We start from the raw sequence: 17,958 nt of genomic DNA, 5'->3' as shown, positions 1-17,958 counted from the left end.
CCTGTGCCCCCAGGATACCAAAATTCATGGATGCTCAAGACTCATATAAAATGGCACAGTATTTGCATAATCTACACAATCCTCCCATATACTTTAACTCATCTCTAGATTAACTTATAATACCTAATACAATATAAATGTTATGTAAATAGTTGCCAGCACCTGACAAATTCAAACATTATCTTTGGGAACTTTATGGAATTTTTCATATTTTTGATCCACAGTTGGTTGAATCTGTGAATGCAGAACCAGCAAATATGGAAGGCCAACTATATGTACGTGTGTGTGGTGTGTGTGTGTGTGTATCCTCCTTAACCAATCCCTTCCTTTGCATTTCATGACCCCCACGTTGCTGGTTTTCCTCCTTTCTCTACGCTAGTTATTCCCAGCTTCCTTTGTCAGTTGCTTTTTTGCTAATCATCCTTCAATATTTGGAAAAATTTTAGGGCTTTTCTCTTCTCTCTTCCTACTAGGTGATCTCATTGGCACTGATTTTTTTAACCTTGTTTATGGTGATTTTTGTAAAAAAGTTTTATATTTATATAAAATATTAAAAAGTTTTAAATTTATATCCAATCAAATATATCATTTTCTTTTATGGCTTCAAGGTTATATCCTGCCTAAAAAGGGTTAAGCCATGGTTTAATTATTATGACTTCATTACTATGTTGATGACTCCTAAATTTTAGTCTCAGCCTAACTTCTTTTCTAAGATACAGATGCACATAAACAGTGAGCTGCTCAGTATCTCTATTTAGCTATCTCACAGGCATCTCAAACTGAATATATCTAAAATGGAATCCATGATTTTACCTCCTCAAACTGTTCCCCTCTCCATTTCTAGTACAGATTCCCAGAAATGAGATTGGCGAGTCAAAGAGTGTGAACAAAAAGTGTGTAATTTTGATATATTGCCCAGTTTCCTTCCAGAGGGGTTTTATCAATTTATACTTACACTAGCAGTGTAGCTATTTCTCCATGGTCTTGTCAACAGGGTGTGTAATCAAACTTCTGGATAACTGCAATCTAATAGATTACAAATTTGTAATCTGATAGATAAAAAATAGTACTTTGGTATAGTTTTAATTCGTTGTTAAGTTATTATGAACAAACGAGCAGATTTTCGTATGTTTAAGGGCAATCTGAACTTCTTGTTTACTGCCCATTTTTCTGTTAGGTCACTGGTCTAGGTTATTGACCAATAGGAGCTCTTGATGTATTAAGGATATATCATCTGTAATATGAATTGAAAATATTTCCCCCCAGTTTGTCTTTGATTTTTGTCTTGATATTATTTTGTTTTACCATGCACAAATTTTTAATTTTTATATAGTAAAATCTATCAATATTTTCTTCTATGCTTTCTGGGTTAGTCAATTAGAAAGGCCTTCTTCATTTCAAGATTATAAAGGAATTGCTTCATGTCGTCTGCTACTATTTTCATGGTTTCACTTTGTATTTTTTAAATCTTTGATCCATTGGAAGTTATCCTGTTGGACAGAAGAGTGGTATTAAAGAATAAAATGAACCATGTCTTTCCTTTGCTTAAAACCCTTTAATGGTTTTCTTTTCTTTTTTAAAATAAATTTATTTATTTATTTATTTTTGGCTATGTTGGGTCTTCATTGCTGTGTGTGGGCTTTCTCTAGTTGTGGCGAGCAGGGGTTACTCTTCATGTGGTGTTCAGGTTTCTCACTGCTGTGGCTTCTCTTGTTGCAGAGCGTGGGCTCTAGGCGTGCAGGCTTCAGTAGCTGTGGCTCAGGGCTCTAGAGCACAGGCTCAGTAGTTGTGGCGCACAGGCTTAGTTGCTCCACAGCATGTGGGATCTTCCCAGACCAGGGCTTGAACCTATGTCTCCTGCATTGGCAGGTGGATTCTTAACCACTGCACCACCAGGGAAGCCCTTTTAATGGTTTTCTATTGGTCTTAAGATTAAATTTCAAATTCTTAACATGGTCTATTAGCTCCATTGTGATATGGCTCTATTCTTTCTATAAAATCATTATGTTACATCCTCCCTTTTGCCCTCTGGATCTCACTGGGTTTCTTTCAGTTCCTTGAACTTGTTATGCTTCTTCATGTTTCAGAATTTTGTATGAAGTGTTCCAGAACCAAAGTTAAATCTCTCTGTAATACACTGTTAAATCATCCAAGGCTTCTTCTCTGTAGCACCCATTAACTGTAATTATGAATTCAATGGCTATCTTCCCTGCTAGATTATAATTTCCACTAGAACAGACATTCTAGGCATCTTGTTCATTACTGTAGCCTCTGTTCCCAAGCACAATGGCTGAAGTATAGTAGCTTTACAAATACTTATTAAATGAATGAATAAATGAAAAATAACAGGTTTAATAAAAAACTCCTTCTAATAACATCCAATTCATTTTTCTGATTATTAGTTCAAACAATCTCTGATCTACAGTTTATTCTGCTGAACACTCATATAATCAGGAAGGAAGTGCTTTATAAAAACGACCAATACCAACTATCCTATCAGTAATAAACTGTATTCTGGCTTATAAATTAGCCTTTTATGAATATGTCTAGGGAAATCAATCCCTGAAAACTTTAGTTTTTGCTAAAAGAACACAAAATTGTCCTATAAAATAAAAACCAGGCTTAGAATTTGTAACATTTCTTTGATATTATGAGTTAGAATTAGCAGTAAATACCTAAACACGTATGTGTTAGCAGAATGGTGAACCCATATTGTTCTTCTGACAAATACACTGTGAATGCATCACACCACCAAGTACAACTCACCTCTTGAAAGTTATGTTGAGTGAACTTGTCTGCTATCCTTAGCAACTCACGACATGAATGTGTGTCAGCAAAAGCCCGAATGCCCAGGCAGTTAGAAGGATCTAATTGTCTCTTTAAGAATTCACAACAGGCTTCCTGTATTTCTGCCAGCTGAAGGAGGCAAGCAGCTGGCAGAAGGGTCTGAACATTGCCCTCTTCCACAGTTATCTGGGAGGTATATGCAAAGTCTATCAGTAGTTCCATAGCCCTCTCATCTATGTCTCGGATCACAACTTCCGTCTGACGGCTCTCTGCCAATTCTCCTGTAAACATAGCTCGGAAGTAGGGACTACAGGCTGACAAAATGACTCGATGGGCATATATCTTCTTAGCGCCCACAACTAGCACCACATCACACAGCTCCCGGTGCTTTCTCAGAAGGTTAATCACTTCCAAGGTTTGTCGAGGGTGCTTGTCTGAGATATAGGGCATGCGGGCAGGTTGGGGAACCCCTTCTGGCAGTTTGTTGGGGTCTCCAAGGGTGCAGCGGCTTGTTACATCCATTCCAGTCTCTCCTGGTCGAATGTTGGTACACCTACAGAGATGGGGGTGGGAGAGAGAAGAGAAGATGGCAATATTTTTAGAAGCTAATTCCTGCATTTCACATGTATATTGTATGTAGAAATTCAGGTGCTAACTTACTAGGTAAATGCCACAAACTTAAATTATTGACAAATAATTAGAACTAAGACATTTGGATTTTCATAATCATCACACTGTATCTATCAACATGGAGAAAAAAAGAGAATCTATGCCCCTCAATTAAGATGATAACTATGCTTTTAACAAATATTTACTAGTTCTTATATTTTACAGAGCATTTTGCTATGGACTGAGGAAAATTCAAAGAAATATAAAGAGGTAATCAGGGAACCTAATTATCTAGAAGGAGAGACACATGAATAGCCGAAAGCGGGCAACCAGGATAAAAAATGTGGTTCAGAAAGGCAAAGTCTATACTTATTTGTTTATACTGGAACATAGACCTGGCATAAGCTATCAGGTTATTACAAGGGTATGTATTTTTGTGTGTGTGAAGTAGGAATATTACATTGCATTTTTCCAGAGCTTAGGTGAAATATCCTACACACATGCTTCAGATCGTTATACTCCTGTTTCTGATTCTCTACTTACTAAGCAGTCTTCTGACTCATGTGAGTCTCAGAAACTAATCATCTATGACTGTACTGAGATAGTCTAATACTGGCCTGCAAGAGACAGTATCAGTTTACTACCCCTAAAGCTGTAGCACTGACAAGACCTACAGTATAATAAAACACTAGAGTGTTGACAGAATCCCCTGGGAAGGAGAGGAGAATATAAAAGGACATTTTAGGAAGAAGAAACTACACTTAGCTCTTCCTTTCTTCAGCAGCAACCTGTTTTTCCCAAGTACTTATAAATTCAATATTTCTACGCTTGGCCTCAGCCTACAGGTAACTGTATTCTATAGTACAAACTGTTCATAATTCCTGACATCTGGTAGAAACAGCACTGTTTATGCTTGACAATTTAAAACTGAAACATAAAACTGAGTTAAAGGATAATTGTTACCACCCATGTAAACAAGCAAAAAAGCTTTCAGCCACAGTACTTAATGGTCTCTTGTTTGTAGTAGATGCTGAAACAATACATCACGTGGTTAACAGTGTTACACCATTAAAGACAAGACCATTTAAAATTTTTCCATTATAATACTGACATTGTATGTTGAAATTAAAGAGTTTTTGTTGTGACCTTAATTATGTACACAAAGATGGTACTGTTGAACTCAGACATAAACAATTTTTTATTTCACCTAAGTACAATATGAAAGCTAATTTCTACATATCTACTTTTTAAAAATAAAACAGTATGCAAATAAAAACACTTATGATTGTATTAGATTGTATAGATTCTGACTTTCAATAATTGGTAATTTCTCTATGCTTATCAACTGTCTGGTTTGCAAACTTGGAAGGAATTCTCTTAAATGTGGTCATTCTCAAAAGTTCTGTTTTCTCTGCTCTCTATACACATTCTTGGGGAAGTGCATTTAATCTCATGGTTCCCATCACCCATATGTGAATGGCTAAAGCACATAGGCTTTCACTAGTTGTGTCGAGCAGGGGCTACTCTTTGTTGTGGAGCACAGGCTCTAGGCACGCGGGCTTCAGTAGTTGTGGCACGCGGTCTTAGTAGTTGTGGTTTGCAGGCTTAGTTGCTCTGCAGCATGTGGGATCTTCCTGGACCAGGGCTCGAACCTGTGTCCCCTGCACTGACAGGCAGATTCTTAACCACTGTGCCACTAGGGACGTCCCAGGCCAAAAATCTTGGAGCCCCTTCCCTTCCACATACCCTCAAACCCAAACCATCAGCAAATTCTGTCATTCTACCTCCAAATAATACCTAGAATCCAACCATTTCTCTACCTTTCCACTAGTCCCACCCTAATTCAGGCTATCCTCACACTTCTTTATATGATAATAGCCTCATAAGTGGTCTGCTTGCTTCCACCTTTGCTGATTTATATTCTCTTCTCTAAACAACCAAAATGATCCTTTAGAAAAGTCAGACTATACCTTTCCTCTGCTCAAAATCCTTTAAACACTCATATCAGTAGCAAAAAACAAAGCCTATAGAGTTTACGAACTTCTATATGACTCCTCCCCCGGCTAACTCTCTGAATTCGTCTCCCACTTTCCCCTTACTCATGGTTCTCTAGTCACACAGACTTCCTTGCTATTTCTGGGACACGCCAAGGCCTCTCTTGCTTCAGAGCCTTAATCCTCCTTCCTGAAAGGTTCTTCCCCAAATATCTGCAGAGCTCATTCCCTTATTTCTTTCAGATCTCTGTTCAAATGTCAACTTATCAGACCACCTTATACGAAACAGCATCTCTTACTTTTACTACCCTATACTCTTTACTGTGCTTAATTTTTCTTCTTGAATAATTACCTCCTGATATAATGTATTGGCTTTCTCTCCCAACCAGAACATAAGCTCCATAAAAACAAGGCCTCTGTTCTCTTTTACTCAATGCTATCCTTCAACACGTGGATCCAGTGCTCATTAAATAGCTGTCAAATTCAGCTTTTCTTCCTGCCAAAATAAACTATACCCTCCAAACTTTCCTGTCTGGTTCTCTTGAAAGAATGCCCAGTTTGTAGCCAGGCAAACATAGATTCAAACCTTAGCTGCATCATTTATTAGGTATAATCTTTGGCAAATTACTTAATGTCTCTGATCCTCAAGTTCATCATCTGTAATTGTGGGGATAATTACACTTACCTCACAAGGAAAATGACAGTGTTGGGATTTGTCTGAATGTAAGTCCTCTGACTCCAAAGTCAGTGCTTTATCCTGAACTGTTTTGGTCAACTAGATGGAGCATTTGAAGCAGAAATGATCCTGGCAATCTGGTTTACGTGGTTATTGTTCTTAGAAGGGAGAAAAGGCAAGCATGCTGCCACATGGCTGGACTATGCTGCTCTTTTAGGAGAATGAGGAGCAAGAACAAGGATCACCGAGACGATAAGGGGTGCCTCATTTTAAATCTTCTGAGAAGTTGTATTTATTTCTAGCAATTTAATTCTAGACGTTATATTTAATTCTATACATTAAGTTATTTCTTCTGTGGTTCTGCTATTTGTTTTTGTAAATGTTTACTTTCAAAAAATCTAAGCCCACATCCTCCAACAGTCTCATCACATCCAAAGGGTTCTACTGGCAGAAATGGTTCGTTTTTTCTACCTTCCCCCCCCACCCTGCCCCGTACATCCCCATACATTTTTCTGGGCATCTTTGAGGGGAAGTTATAATAAGTGTCCCAGAAATAGGTTGTGTTCATACCTTGTCACATCTATATTCACAAATTCTTTGTTTGGAGTCTGATGGATTAAGTACTCTAATGATTTGAGGGGTGGGGTGGTAAACTAAAGTGTGAACTGCTCCCCAGCAAGAGGAAAAAACCCTAGGAAAGCTATTTTTTTAACCACTTTTTAAAAATTGAAGTATGGTTAATTTACAATGTTGTTAGTTTCAGGTGCAGAGCAAAGTGATTCGGTTATACATACATATATGTATACATACATATATATATATGTTCTTTTTCAGATTATTTCCCATTATAGGTTATTACAAGATATTGAATATATTTCCCTGTGCTATACAGTATGTCCTTATTGTACATCTATTTTATACTGTGTATATGTTAATCTTAAACTCCTAATTTATACCGCCCCCCCCCCCCACTATCTGCTTTGGTAACTGTAAGTTTGTTTTCTATGTTTGTGAGTCAATTTCTATCTTGTAAATAAGTTCATTTGCTTTCTTGTTTTTGTTTTTTTGTTTTTTTTCATTAGGAAAGCTTTTAATTAAAGGCTTGGGGGAGCAAGCCTGATTGTCCAAGTGAAAATTCATCTGGAAAAACCAGAGGATCTCAAATTATTTGCTTTTCTATCCCAATAGTGAACTAATGACATTACAAATATATATATATTATATAATATATACATAAAGAAATTGAACTCAACATTTTTATTAACTTAATTTTCAAGACTAATTTACATATGTTTTAAGGCTGAAGGAGCTAGGTGGAAGGATTATTCTGGACTCCATCCACAGTTAACAAACTAAGGAGACCAAATAGAGCTTTTGCCTTCTCCCACAAAAGGACTGCCAATTGCTTCATTTGCAAATATTTTCTCCCATTCTGAGGGTTGTCTTTTCATCTTGTTTATGTTTTCCTTTGCTGTGCAAAAGCTTTTAAGTTTCATTAGGTCCCATTTGTTTATTTTTGTTTTTATTTTCATTTCTCTAGGAAGTGGGTCAAAAAGGATCTTGCTGTAATTTATGTCATAGAGTGTTCTTCCTCTGTTTTCCTCTAAGAGTTTTATAGTGTCTGGCCTTACATTTAGGTCTTTAATCCATTTTGAGGTTATTTTTGTGCATGGTGTTAGGGAGTGATCTAATCTCATTCTTTTACATGTAGCTGTCCAGTTTTCCCAGCACCAAGAGGGAGGAGATATGGGGATATATGTATATGTATAGCTGATTCACTTTGTTATAAAGCAGAAACTAACACACCATTGTAAAGCAATTATACTCCAATAAAGATGTTCAAAAAAAAAGGGGGGGTGGAAGGACTGCCCCTTCCTGTTAGGCTGTTACATTAAGTTTTAAAATACTGTTTCTCTAACACCAGCTATGCGGGGGTGCTTGGTAAAAGCACAGATTCTTAAGGGGGGCTAGAGAATCAATATCTCTGGGGGTGTAGTTACAGAGTCTGCATTTAGCAAGCAGGTTATTTTAACACAAATTAAAGTTTGACTAATAACTGGCTAATAAATTTGACTAATAAATAAAATTTCTTTATTAGCGGAAACTGTTGGCTTTTACAACGAGACTGTTGACCTAAGTCGAAAGGAAATAACAACATGGAGAAAGTAATGATTCAAAATGTAGCTATAAAGGAAAGAAAAAAAGTAAGAGCGAAGTCTTGTCAAACATACAAAATGAAATAAAACAAGAAGGATTCACATTTACCAAAATGTCAATAAATCTAAAAAATCAGACATTATGTATGAAATCATTTTAAGAAACTGTAGGGACTTCCTTACAGTTGGTCCAGTGGTAAAGAATCCGCCTTCCAATGCAGGGGACCCGGGTTCGATCCCTGGTCGGGGAAAAAGATTCCACATGCTGCAGCGCAACTAAGCCCGCGCGCCACAACTACTGAGCTCTCACGCCTCAACAAGAGAGGCTGGGGGCTGCAACCTACAGAGCCCACATGCCCTGGAGCACGCACACCACAAGTAGAGAGAAAACCTGCATGCCACAACTAGAGAGAAGCCGGCGTGCCACAACGAAGACCCAACATAGCCCAAAAAAAAAAAAAACACAAAAAACTAATTACTACATTTGAAGTTGTACATATAATTGGAAGGAAAAAGCTGCTATTAAAATTTTTTCAATTATTCTTTCACATTCTGTGGGAAAGGGCAATGTTTATTTCAGAGACAGATGGTGCTTTTAAGAAAACATCTATTTGGGCCTTTTAATTATAAAACGCAAGGTGAGGGCTCTTTGGGATGATAAAACCATTAGATGTACTTCGTCTGCAGTATTTTTTGGTTTGTTTTTAAATTTAAATTGAATTTGAATATCATTAGGAGGGCTTGGAATCTTAGTTCACCACAGACCCCACCACTCTCTCTTATGTGAAAGCCATGCACTTATATGAACTACGTATAAGATATACGAGGATTTTGTTTTTTAACCTCTGTTCTAGAGGCAGCAAGATTGTAACAAAGAGAACTAAACTACTCAGTATAATAAAGTAACAGTAATTTCAAAGGGAGAAAGTTTTAGGGCGAGAAAGAGAATTAGAAAGGAAAAGAAACAGAGACTGATTAAAACTGGTGGCAGGTTGTGATTTAAGGAGAGAAACAGCCAGTGAGAAAATAATGAATGGCCAAACCTTTATGGTCTCCTTCATTATCCCTAAACTTTCAGTAAAATCCTGAGGTATTCAATGGCAGTGGTCAATGAAGATGAAGAGAGAGACAGTGAGTATGCAGTATTTCTAGAAAGAAGCTTGGCTGTGAAAAGAGACATAAACTACTATGTCTGTTTAAAGAGAGTAATAACTGGAAAATGATTATATATTGATGCAAAGAACCAAAAGGAGGGAGAAGTTTTAAAATATATGTAAAGAGGGAGAGAATAAATGATGGAGCAAAATTCTTGAGAAGTGGGGGTATTTCGAAACAAAATACAGAAGAATGGATCTTAGACAAAAGGGAGAGAGCTCACCATAAGAGGTCAGATTAAGGGCGTGGGAGGAAACATAGTGTGGAAACAGATACATTTATTTTCGGGTAAGGAGGTGTCAGGAGCTTGAGGAAGTTCATACCTGATGGCCTCTGTTTTCTGTGAAGCTGGGATTTGGGGGAGCAGGTCACTTGCTGCCACTGAAAGGAGTGTTAAGAGGGTTATGAGAAGAATGGGTAAGGATGTGAAATAGCTACTGTGGGGAATGAGTAAGCATTGATTAGGGACTCACAGAAATACTGTTGGATGACATTGTTGGCCCAAATGATATTAAAGACTCTGAATACAGTAGCATGAATTCCCTGTGGCTGGTTTTATCCAGCAGTAATCAACAGCCCAAATTACAGAATATAAATGTCTGCCTTAATCTAGAATGGGTAAATGCCACGGACAAACTCGGGAGTTCAGTGAGTGGTGGCTAGAAAATGGTTAAAGTGGTTGCAGGAGTAAACTGTAAAAACACAAGAGACAAAAGTGTGTTGATTATGATTAGGTCAAAGAACAGCTGGAATGGGCATTCAAGAGGTTATGGTCAGAAAACAAGTTATCAGGACTTAAAACGATTTCGGAGAGAGATTTTCTGAGTGATAGTAGGAATGAATTTTTGAAGTGAGTGAAGGTAAAAGTCCCAAGAATTTAGGAGGTCAAGGAAATGCAGGCTAGATAAATGCATGGGTCATTCCCATGAATACTGATATCTCGAATGATAGAAGAATCAAGTCATGTGCATGTAGGAAACATAAACCAAAGAACAAATAAAATATCTTAAATATTCTTCATGTTTGCTAAAGGAATGCTACAACTTTAGTACCTCCCTAAGTACATTTAATAACAGCATTTCCACATACCCCAAATATTTGAGTCAACTTAAATTTCACAGCTATCATGGCACTCGTTCCTCAGATCTACTTCAAAAGTAATAGTCTTAATTGAGGAAAGAGTCATGTTCTATAAGTGACTATGATAATTTGAAATCAAACACAATAAAAAGTTTAGAAAAACATAGCCTTCTAAAGCATTTATAATCAAGTTTTATCTCTTAGTCCAAAGACCTGCAGAATCTTTCCTTAGCTTGGAATTGTGCTCCTTATCTATCAAATGAGCATCTCTCCCTTTATACTTCAAACATTTGTTTTAATTTGGAAATTAACAGCCTGCTCTTAGAAGATTCAGCTGAGTTGACCCTCATTTAAAGTCCTAAGCACACACGAATAGGGAGAGCTAGAGACTTGAGCATACAAATCCTTAAAACAGAAATAACATCTCAAGGTGCCAGTGAAGCTTATTAGAAGAGCATCCACTAGGCAGTACATTCCCTACCACACCAGAAAGCCAGGCAGTTAATTCCTTAATCTGAAAGTAGGTCATGAATACTTCAGCCTTAAGGCATCACTGTTTATTGGATGAAATGAGGGTCAGCATTGGGTGCCTTGGCCCAGCAACCAAGGTAAGATGGAGAAAGGGCAATTGGCCATGCAAACAAGCTGGTCTCCCTTTATGTCAGGAAAGCAAGTCTTCCTAGGTAGATACCTCTCAGCAACTTCCACTGACATTTCATTGGCAGCACTGTATTACATAGCCAACCCCAAATGCAAAGAATATTAAACATATCAAGTATAATATTTTTTCTTGTGTCTATATAGTAGGAGGAAAGAAAGGAGAGGTGCTGAGTAAGCCAACTTGGCATGGCACACCAAGAAAGAGCCAAATCAAGCAGGTGTATCTTATATTATTATTTTTTTAAATTAATTAATTTATATTTTGGCTGAGTTGGGTCTTCATTGCTGCGCACGGGCTTTCTCTAGTTGCGGCGTGTGGGCTTCCCATTGCGGTGGCTTCTCGTTGCAGAACACGGGCTCTAGGCACACGGGCTTCAGTAGTTGCAGCATGCGGGCTCAGTAGTTGTGGCACACAGGCTTAGCTGCTCCGCGGCATGTGAGATCTTCCCAGACCAGGAATCGAACCCATGTCCCCTGCATTGGCACGTGGATTCTTAACCACTGCACCACTAGGGAAGTCTCCTTATACTACTATTTTAAAGCATACATTTTAGGCTAAGTAGAATAAACTGGAAATTCTAGACAAGAGATCTGAATGGGATTTGTCTTTTGATGTTGAACTCAAGGAGCTCATCTGTGATCTTCACCGTGAGTGAACGTTATCAATAAAATCTCTAGATACAATTAATAAAACAAAACCCAAAGAACCTAAAGCTTCTTACCCATTTATGAATCTTCAATGGGTTTTCATCTTAGGCCCCACCTTAAACACCCTTGGTACTCCCTAGGATTTTGCTTTTGGCATCTTCCTTTTCTGTTCTACCCTCATTCACACCTACAACTTCAAGAATCTTCTGCATACTGATGACTCACAATTGTTTTTTTTTTTCCAGCCCAAACTATTCTTCTGCCCCAGATCCATAGTCCAATTACATGCTGGCTATCTCTACCTGGCTGTTTCCTAGACATAATAATCTTGAAGAATACAAAAGAGAACTATTCTTGGCTTAGTAAAACCTGTTCCTCTTCCTGTATTTTTTTTTTTTTTTTGTGGTACGTGGGCCTCTCACTGTTGTGGCCTCTCCCGTTGCGGAACACAGGCTCCGGAAGGGCAGGCTCAGCGGCCATGGCCTACGGGCCCAGCCGCTCCGCAGCATGTGGGATCCTCCATGACTGGGGCATGAACCGGCGTCCCCTGCATCGGCAGGCGGACCCTCAATCACTGCACCACCAGGGAAGCCCCTCTTCCTGTATTTTTGATCTCATTATGGCAGCCCCTAGTTGCCCAAGCTAAGATCTTTGGAGTCATTTATATCGTTACCTTTTCCTCACTCTATATTCACCAAATCCTTTTGATTTTACTATTAAACTCTTAATTCCATCCTCTTCTCTCAATCCCCGCTGCCACTGATCTACTTCAGGGCCTCATCAGCTTTCATCTAAACTACTACAACTCCTTTAAATTAGTATTTTTTGCCATTATTTTTTCCCTCTTTCTGGTCTACATCCTATCTTCTTAAATATCAGCCCAAAAACCAAATCTGATTTGTATAACAACATCCATTGCCTCTTAAATACCTAAAGGGTAAAGTTGAACTCTTTCCCACGGTTACAGCCTCATTTTCCATGATTTTCCCCCCTTGTTTCCCCTTCTTCCTCCCTCATATACTCTGCACTCCAGATATACTTACCATTCCATACATGTTATACACTTCCAGGTCTTGGTGTCTTCTTGTGTTTTTGTTTTTGTTTTTGGCATATCTGTTCCTTCTGTTTATGGTGTCTTTATTATCTCCCTTCTTTAATTCTAATCCTTTAAAGTACATTCTTTAAAGCAAATTCTTATCCTTTCTAAAAGATCCAGCTCAAATATCACCACCTCTGTGAAGGTGAGCTTTCCTCATCTCCACAGAGCACAGGTTTACATCTCTACTAAAATGCTGTTCATGGGACTTCCCTGGTGGCACAGTGGTTAAGAATCCGCCTGCCAATGCAGAGGACACGGTTTCGATCTCCTGGTCTGGGAAGATCCCACATTGCTGCGGAGCAACTAAGCCCGTGTGCCACACTAGTGAGCCTGTGCTCTAGAGCCCGTGAGCCACAACTACTGAGCTCGTGCACCACAACTACTGAAGCCCACTTGTCTACAGCCTGTGCTCCGCAACAAGAGAAGCCACCGCAATGAGAAGCCCGTGCACCACAATGAAGAGTAGCCCCCGCTTGCTGCAACTAGAGAAAGCCCATGTGCAGCAACAAAGACCCAACGCAGCCAAAAAAAATAAAGTCCTGTTCATGTCGTATTATGGTACCTGTTTACATGTCTTTCCATCACTTCATCTGTATACCTACAGTATACAGGCATAGAACAAGTACTATATAAATGTTTGGTGAGTGAATAAACCAATTCCTAATAAAATCAGGCTCAGTTTCCTATTTGTATATTTAAGAAAAGATGGAAGAATTACATTGCAAAATGTTTTAGTATCTCTAAATTAAATCAATGATTAAAAAATAGTATCTTGGGAGACGGGCACACTGTTGGTGAGACTTCAGACTGGATAATCTCTAAGGAGAGGAATATGTTAATATTAACCAAAATCTTGAAATGCATATACTCTTTGGGCAATTTTACATCTAAGAATTTATCCTATACTTACAGAACTGGGCAAAAACTACATACAAGGATATTCACTGCAGAATTGGTTGTAACAGCAAACCGTTTGAAATAAACGTCTCTCAAAGGGACTGGTTAACTATGGTACTTACAGATAATAAAATACTATGTAACTATTAAAAAGAATAAGGTGGGTCTATGTATTTGTCATATCTACAAGATAATGTGTGAAGTGAAAAAAGAAAGATACAGAAGACTGCGCATGATGTGTGAACATTAGTGTTTTTTAAAAAGGGGAGATATTCTATATATGCTTGTATATGCATTACAATACTAAAAAATGCATAAGAAACTGCTTTCAAGTGGTTCCTCGGGAGAGGAAAATTGGGAGCTAGGGTCAGCATTGGGAGACTTACTTTTCATTGAATATCTTATCTTTTAAATTTTGTAGCATTTACCCATAATAGGTAGTTAAATAAATGAATGCAATGAAGCTTTACTAGTAAAATGCCAATCAGTTTCATAAAGCTTTATGATTAAGCATCGGAATACCCTAACAGCAATTTTCAATCTTTTCTTGTTCATAGTTTTTCCCCCCTCATGGGAAAAGTCTGTAGATACGGTTCAGCTGTTCAGTCATTCAAACAATTATTCAGTGATCATTAGGTGCCAGGGATACAAAGATACAGAAGACATATGACAGTCAAAGAGCTCACACTCAAAAAAAAAAAAAAGAGCTCACACTCTAGTAGTGAGAACAAACATGTATTCAAATAATCTCAATATAAACAGTTATTTCTCATTCAAAGCTTCTCCAATAGCTGGTAAGTATAAACCCAACATTACTTTCCAGAGACTGCTTTCTGGGTTGCAGCAGCAAGAATGACAGCCCAATAAGGAAAGGGTGTGACCAAGACTTAACATAGGTAGCAGGTAAAAGTAAAACCAGAGAGCAGCGGTAGGCCAGGCTCTGGCCAAGTGATGGTGATGAAAAAAGAACTGTAACTTAACAATTAATGGCATCAGAATTCTCCAATACGTTTAAACAACTGGCAATGTTATATAAAAAAAGCAAGAAAAAAAGGGTAGGTATGAGTGATTAAGCAAATATTTTATACAGAAATTACTGATAAACCAAAAACATTCTCATGCTGTGCCTTCTCTTTTTGAAAAATAATAAGCTTATATTAAACAATTACATAAGATATGACATTTATGGCAGCTGAGGATGAGAAGCAATCAGTGGTTCTTGCAATCATGTTAGAAGTTGAAGTGATGAAGCATTTAATATATGTGTTGTTAATTTCTTCATGTACTTTCAGTCAAATATTATTCCTACTTTAGAGTCAGACACAAATAAGATAATGGTATTTGTTATATCCATAACATCTTTTCATCTGGCGATCTCAAAGCACTTGCAAGCATTCATTAATTCCCAATATCCTGGTCAGATATATTACAGAAGTAAACTGGGGCACAAAGAAGGTGAACAGGTCAAGGGCAATCAAAAAAATCAGTAACTGATTTGGAAAAAACATTTATATTCTGGTTCTTCCTCCTGGTTCTAAGTCATACCCCCATCACAAAATGCTTCTTCTCTTAAAAGGGTCTACCAGAGCTATTTATGTTTGATGTTAAACAAAAATGATTAAATACAGTTCAATAAATGTAAAATGAGTTTTACAAATGAAGAAATAGAAGTGGGCTGATTTTCGATAAGGATTTGAGTCCTATTTGTTGGAACAGATTGAGAAAAAGCATTACCAAATTTCTAAATTCTAGGGTTAGGAGAATTGTCTATGTTTTCCCACACACTGTTGTATTTTTCTATGGACTAAGTTATGTCCAATAACTTTTTTAGTCCTTGACCAAACTTCCCTGCAATGCAGCTATTTTAATTAATAGAACAAATGTATTAATGAACATCAATGAAATAACCAAAACCATAATTAGACATTCAGTACAGCGTATTATAAGCAATCATTAGTCTTATATGGCAACAGAACCCTCTACATTCTATGGTTGAAGACTATAATAAACCCATACAGTATCACAGTACACTTAGTGATTACCACAAAAAATTACCATGCAAAAAGGAAAACTGAAGTGTTAACTATATAAAACTCACAGCACTCTTTAGCAATTTAGGTTTTATATCTTACTCTATTTAAAAAGCTATTAATTCCTGATACTACTCTTGATTTATTTTAGAACAAGAATCATTAGTTACAAGCAGAATTTGGTAAGATTTGAAAACGTTTAAAATTTTTTTTAAATGAAGCCCTGGATTATTATGTGAATTGCATTTAGTGAAACCGAAGGTTTTCTTCCTAAATGCCTACCTGCGCATTGGCTTTCCTTCCATGCAACATGAAAAGTACCCTTCACCACACTCTAAAGCCGAACCTAAGACAATAGAAAAGCAGTACTTAAAAACTATTTCTGATCTTTCCGATAACAATCTCTATACAATAATTTCGTTCAGTGATAAAGAACTTTATATCCTATTATACGACAGGCCTTTTGCACATGCACAATTATAACCCTTACCTAGTACCTTTAAGATGACCATCTTTACTCTGAATGCTAAAAAGATTCTATGTGAATGTGAGGGTAAGTGCGCTAAATAGTCCCGACTGCCAGGTTGGTCTTGTCTCTCTTCAAAAAGTGCTTTGGAGACATTTAACTTTGACCTATCAAGTATATCTACAGAGTATTCACCAGATACCCATAGCAGTACTAACATGATAGATCGGATAGGGAACACGCTGGTTTAACAACGGATCTGAAAGCTGTTAAGTTGTCCCGAAGGGACAGGAGTAGGAGCAGTCACTTGCCTTTAAGAACAAACAACTCCACTTTCGATAGCCCGGGCAGATAGAACAGGGTAGAGAAACTATGGCTGCAGACTAACATTCTCTTTACAAGCCCTTCCCTCAATTCCCGAAACAATGTCCACCACCCACTTGGCAAGATTTCGCTAGGTCCCGAGGGTTAAGTGGGACTCACGATATCCACTTCCTTCCCCGCAAATTCCAACCCCTGTCTAGGGAAGTTGTCCAGGGTGCGGAACCCCACGCCCTCAGGCAGAACGGCCCAGCGGCTCCCCTGGCTCCGGGGTAGGGCTGTCAGCCAGCTCGAGCGCAGTCTGGTGCCCCGCAAGGCCCAGCCCCAGTCCCCCAACAGTCCCTTCCTGGTGCCGACTGACAGGCGGCGGGAGACGCACGGCCCCTACCCAATGGGCAGCTCGGCAACTTGGGACCACAGATTTGCAAAGCGAGTCCTGGGTGCTGTCCACTGTCCCCTACTCTAAGGCTGCTAACCTACCGGCTCCGACACTTCCTTCTCTGCAGTAGGCTCCTCTGCCTCCTCCGCCCGCCGCCTCCTCTCTGGCCTCTTCTCTGCCTCGGGTAGCGCAAGGAGGATGCCGCTCCTCGAGCTTATTTCCCCCACACCCCCCGCCCCACTTCAGCAGCAGGAAGTAGTCCTGTTTCTAAATCGTTCCCTCTGGAACCCACATACCCTGCCAAGAGGTTCCGGCGCAGATAAGGAAGTAGATGCGCCCTTTGTTGGGGGCTTACGTCCCTTCAAAGACTGCCAGTCCTCGTTACCAGTTCCTTGTATCCCCACGGTGACCACTGTGCTAGTTCACCGCTGAATTGGCAATATTTAAATACTGAAGGCTTCTTTCTTCTCCCCATCAGAAGCCAATAGAAAGATGGGAGGAGTCACGGAAAGCCAGGAATTTTGATTTATTTGTAGCTGGTGCGTTTCCTGTTGGCACAATCTTTTCCCTTATTGTGGATAGAATGATTGACACATGCGTACATTCAGTCGACATATATCTATTAGGCCCCATATATCTATTATGCTCCAGATTTCCCAGTTTAGCTTTCAAGACACCAGGGTTTTACTCAGGATTTTAAGGCTATGTCAGCTTCCCTTTCACTTAGTATTCTACAAGAGACACTTCACCAAACACTTCTCTGAACTCACTTTAGTATTACTGAGGAAAAAAAAAATCTTTGTCAGTTTGTCCTTTGCCTGATTTTCCCATAGCACACAACCACCTAATTTTCACTATATGTTTAGAAAACAAACAAGTGATAGGGTGGGGGATACAATTTCAGTAATATCAGTGAAAGACTGTTGCTGGTTTCCTGATAACTATTATAGGCTGAGCATGAACGTAACCAGATTTTCTTTAGCTGTTCTTCACATGGAATC

General features: G+C 38.6%; 1 protein-coding gene across 4 annotated transcripts in view; it reads right to left on the bottom strand.

Moving 5' to 3' along the window:
- KLHL20 (kelch like family member 20) overlaps nt 1-17,214 on the bottom strand; it is a 78,044-nt gene extending 60,830 nt beyond the window's left edge. Inside the window, exons 1-4 of one of the 4 annotated variants that reach the window (XM_032649794.1) lie at nt 17,059-17,201; nt 16,074-16,137; nt 9,701-9,758; nt 2,767-3,340 (exon numbers count right to left, since the gene is read on the bottom strand). In XM_032649794.1, coding sequence (XP_032505685.1) covers nt 2,767-3,309 — 543 coding nt within the window. In that variant the 5' untranslated portion in view covers nt 3,310-3,340; nt 9,701-9,758; nt 16,074-16,137; nt 17,059-17,201. Of the gene's footprint in view, nt 1-2,766; nt 3,341-9,700; nt 9,759-16,073; nt 16,138-16,966 lie in introns of all 4 variants that reach the window. The other 3 variants (XM_032649768.1, XM_032649777.1, XM_032649785.1) reach the window with 3 other exon arrangements.
- Nucleotides 17,215-17,958: the final 744 nt, after the last annotated feature.

Source organism: Phocoena sinus, chromosome 1 (assembly GCF_008692025.1).
Source record: "Phocoena sinus isolate mPhoSin1 chromosome 1, mPhoSin1.pri, whole genome shotgun sequence".
Lineage (NCBI taxonomy): Eukaryota > Metazoa > Chordata > Mammalia > Artiodactyla > Phocoenidae > Phocoena > Phocoena sinus.
This window is presented reverse-complemented; position numbering and strand designations above follow the sequence as displayed.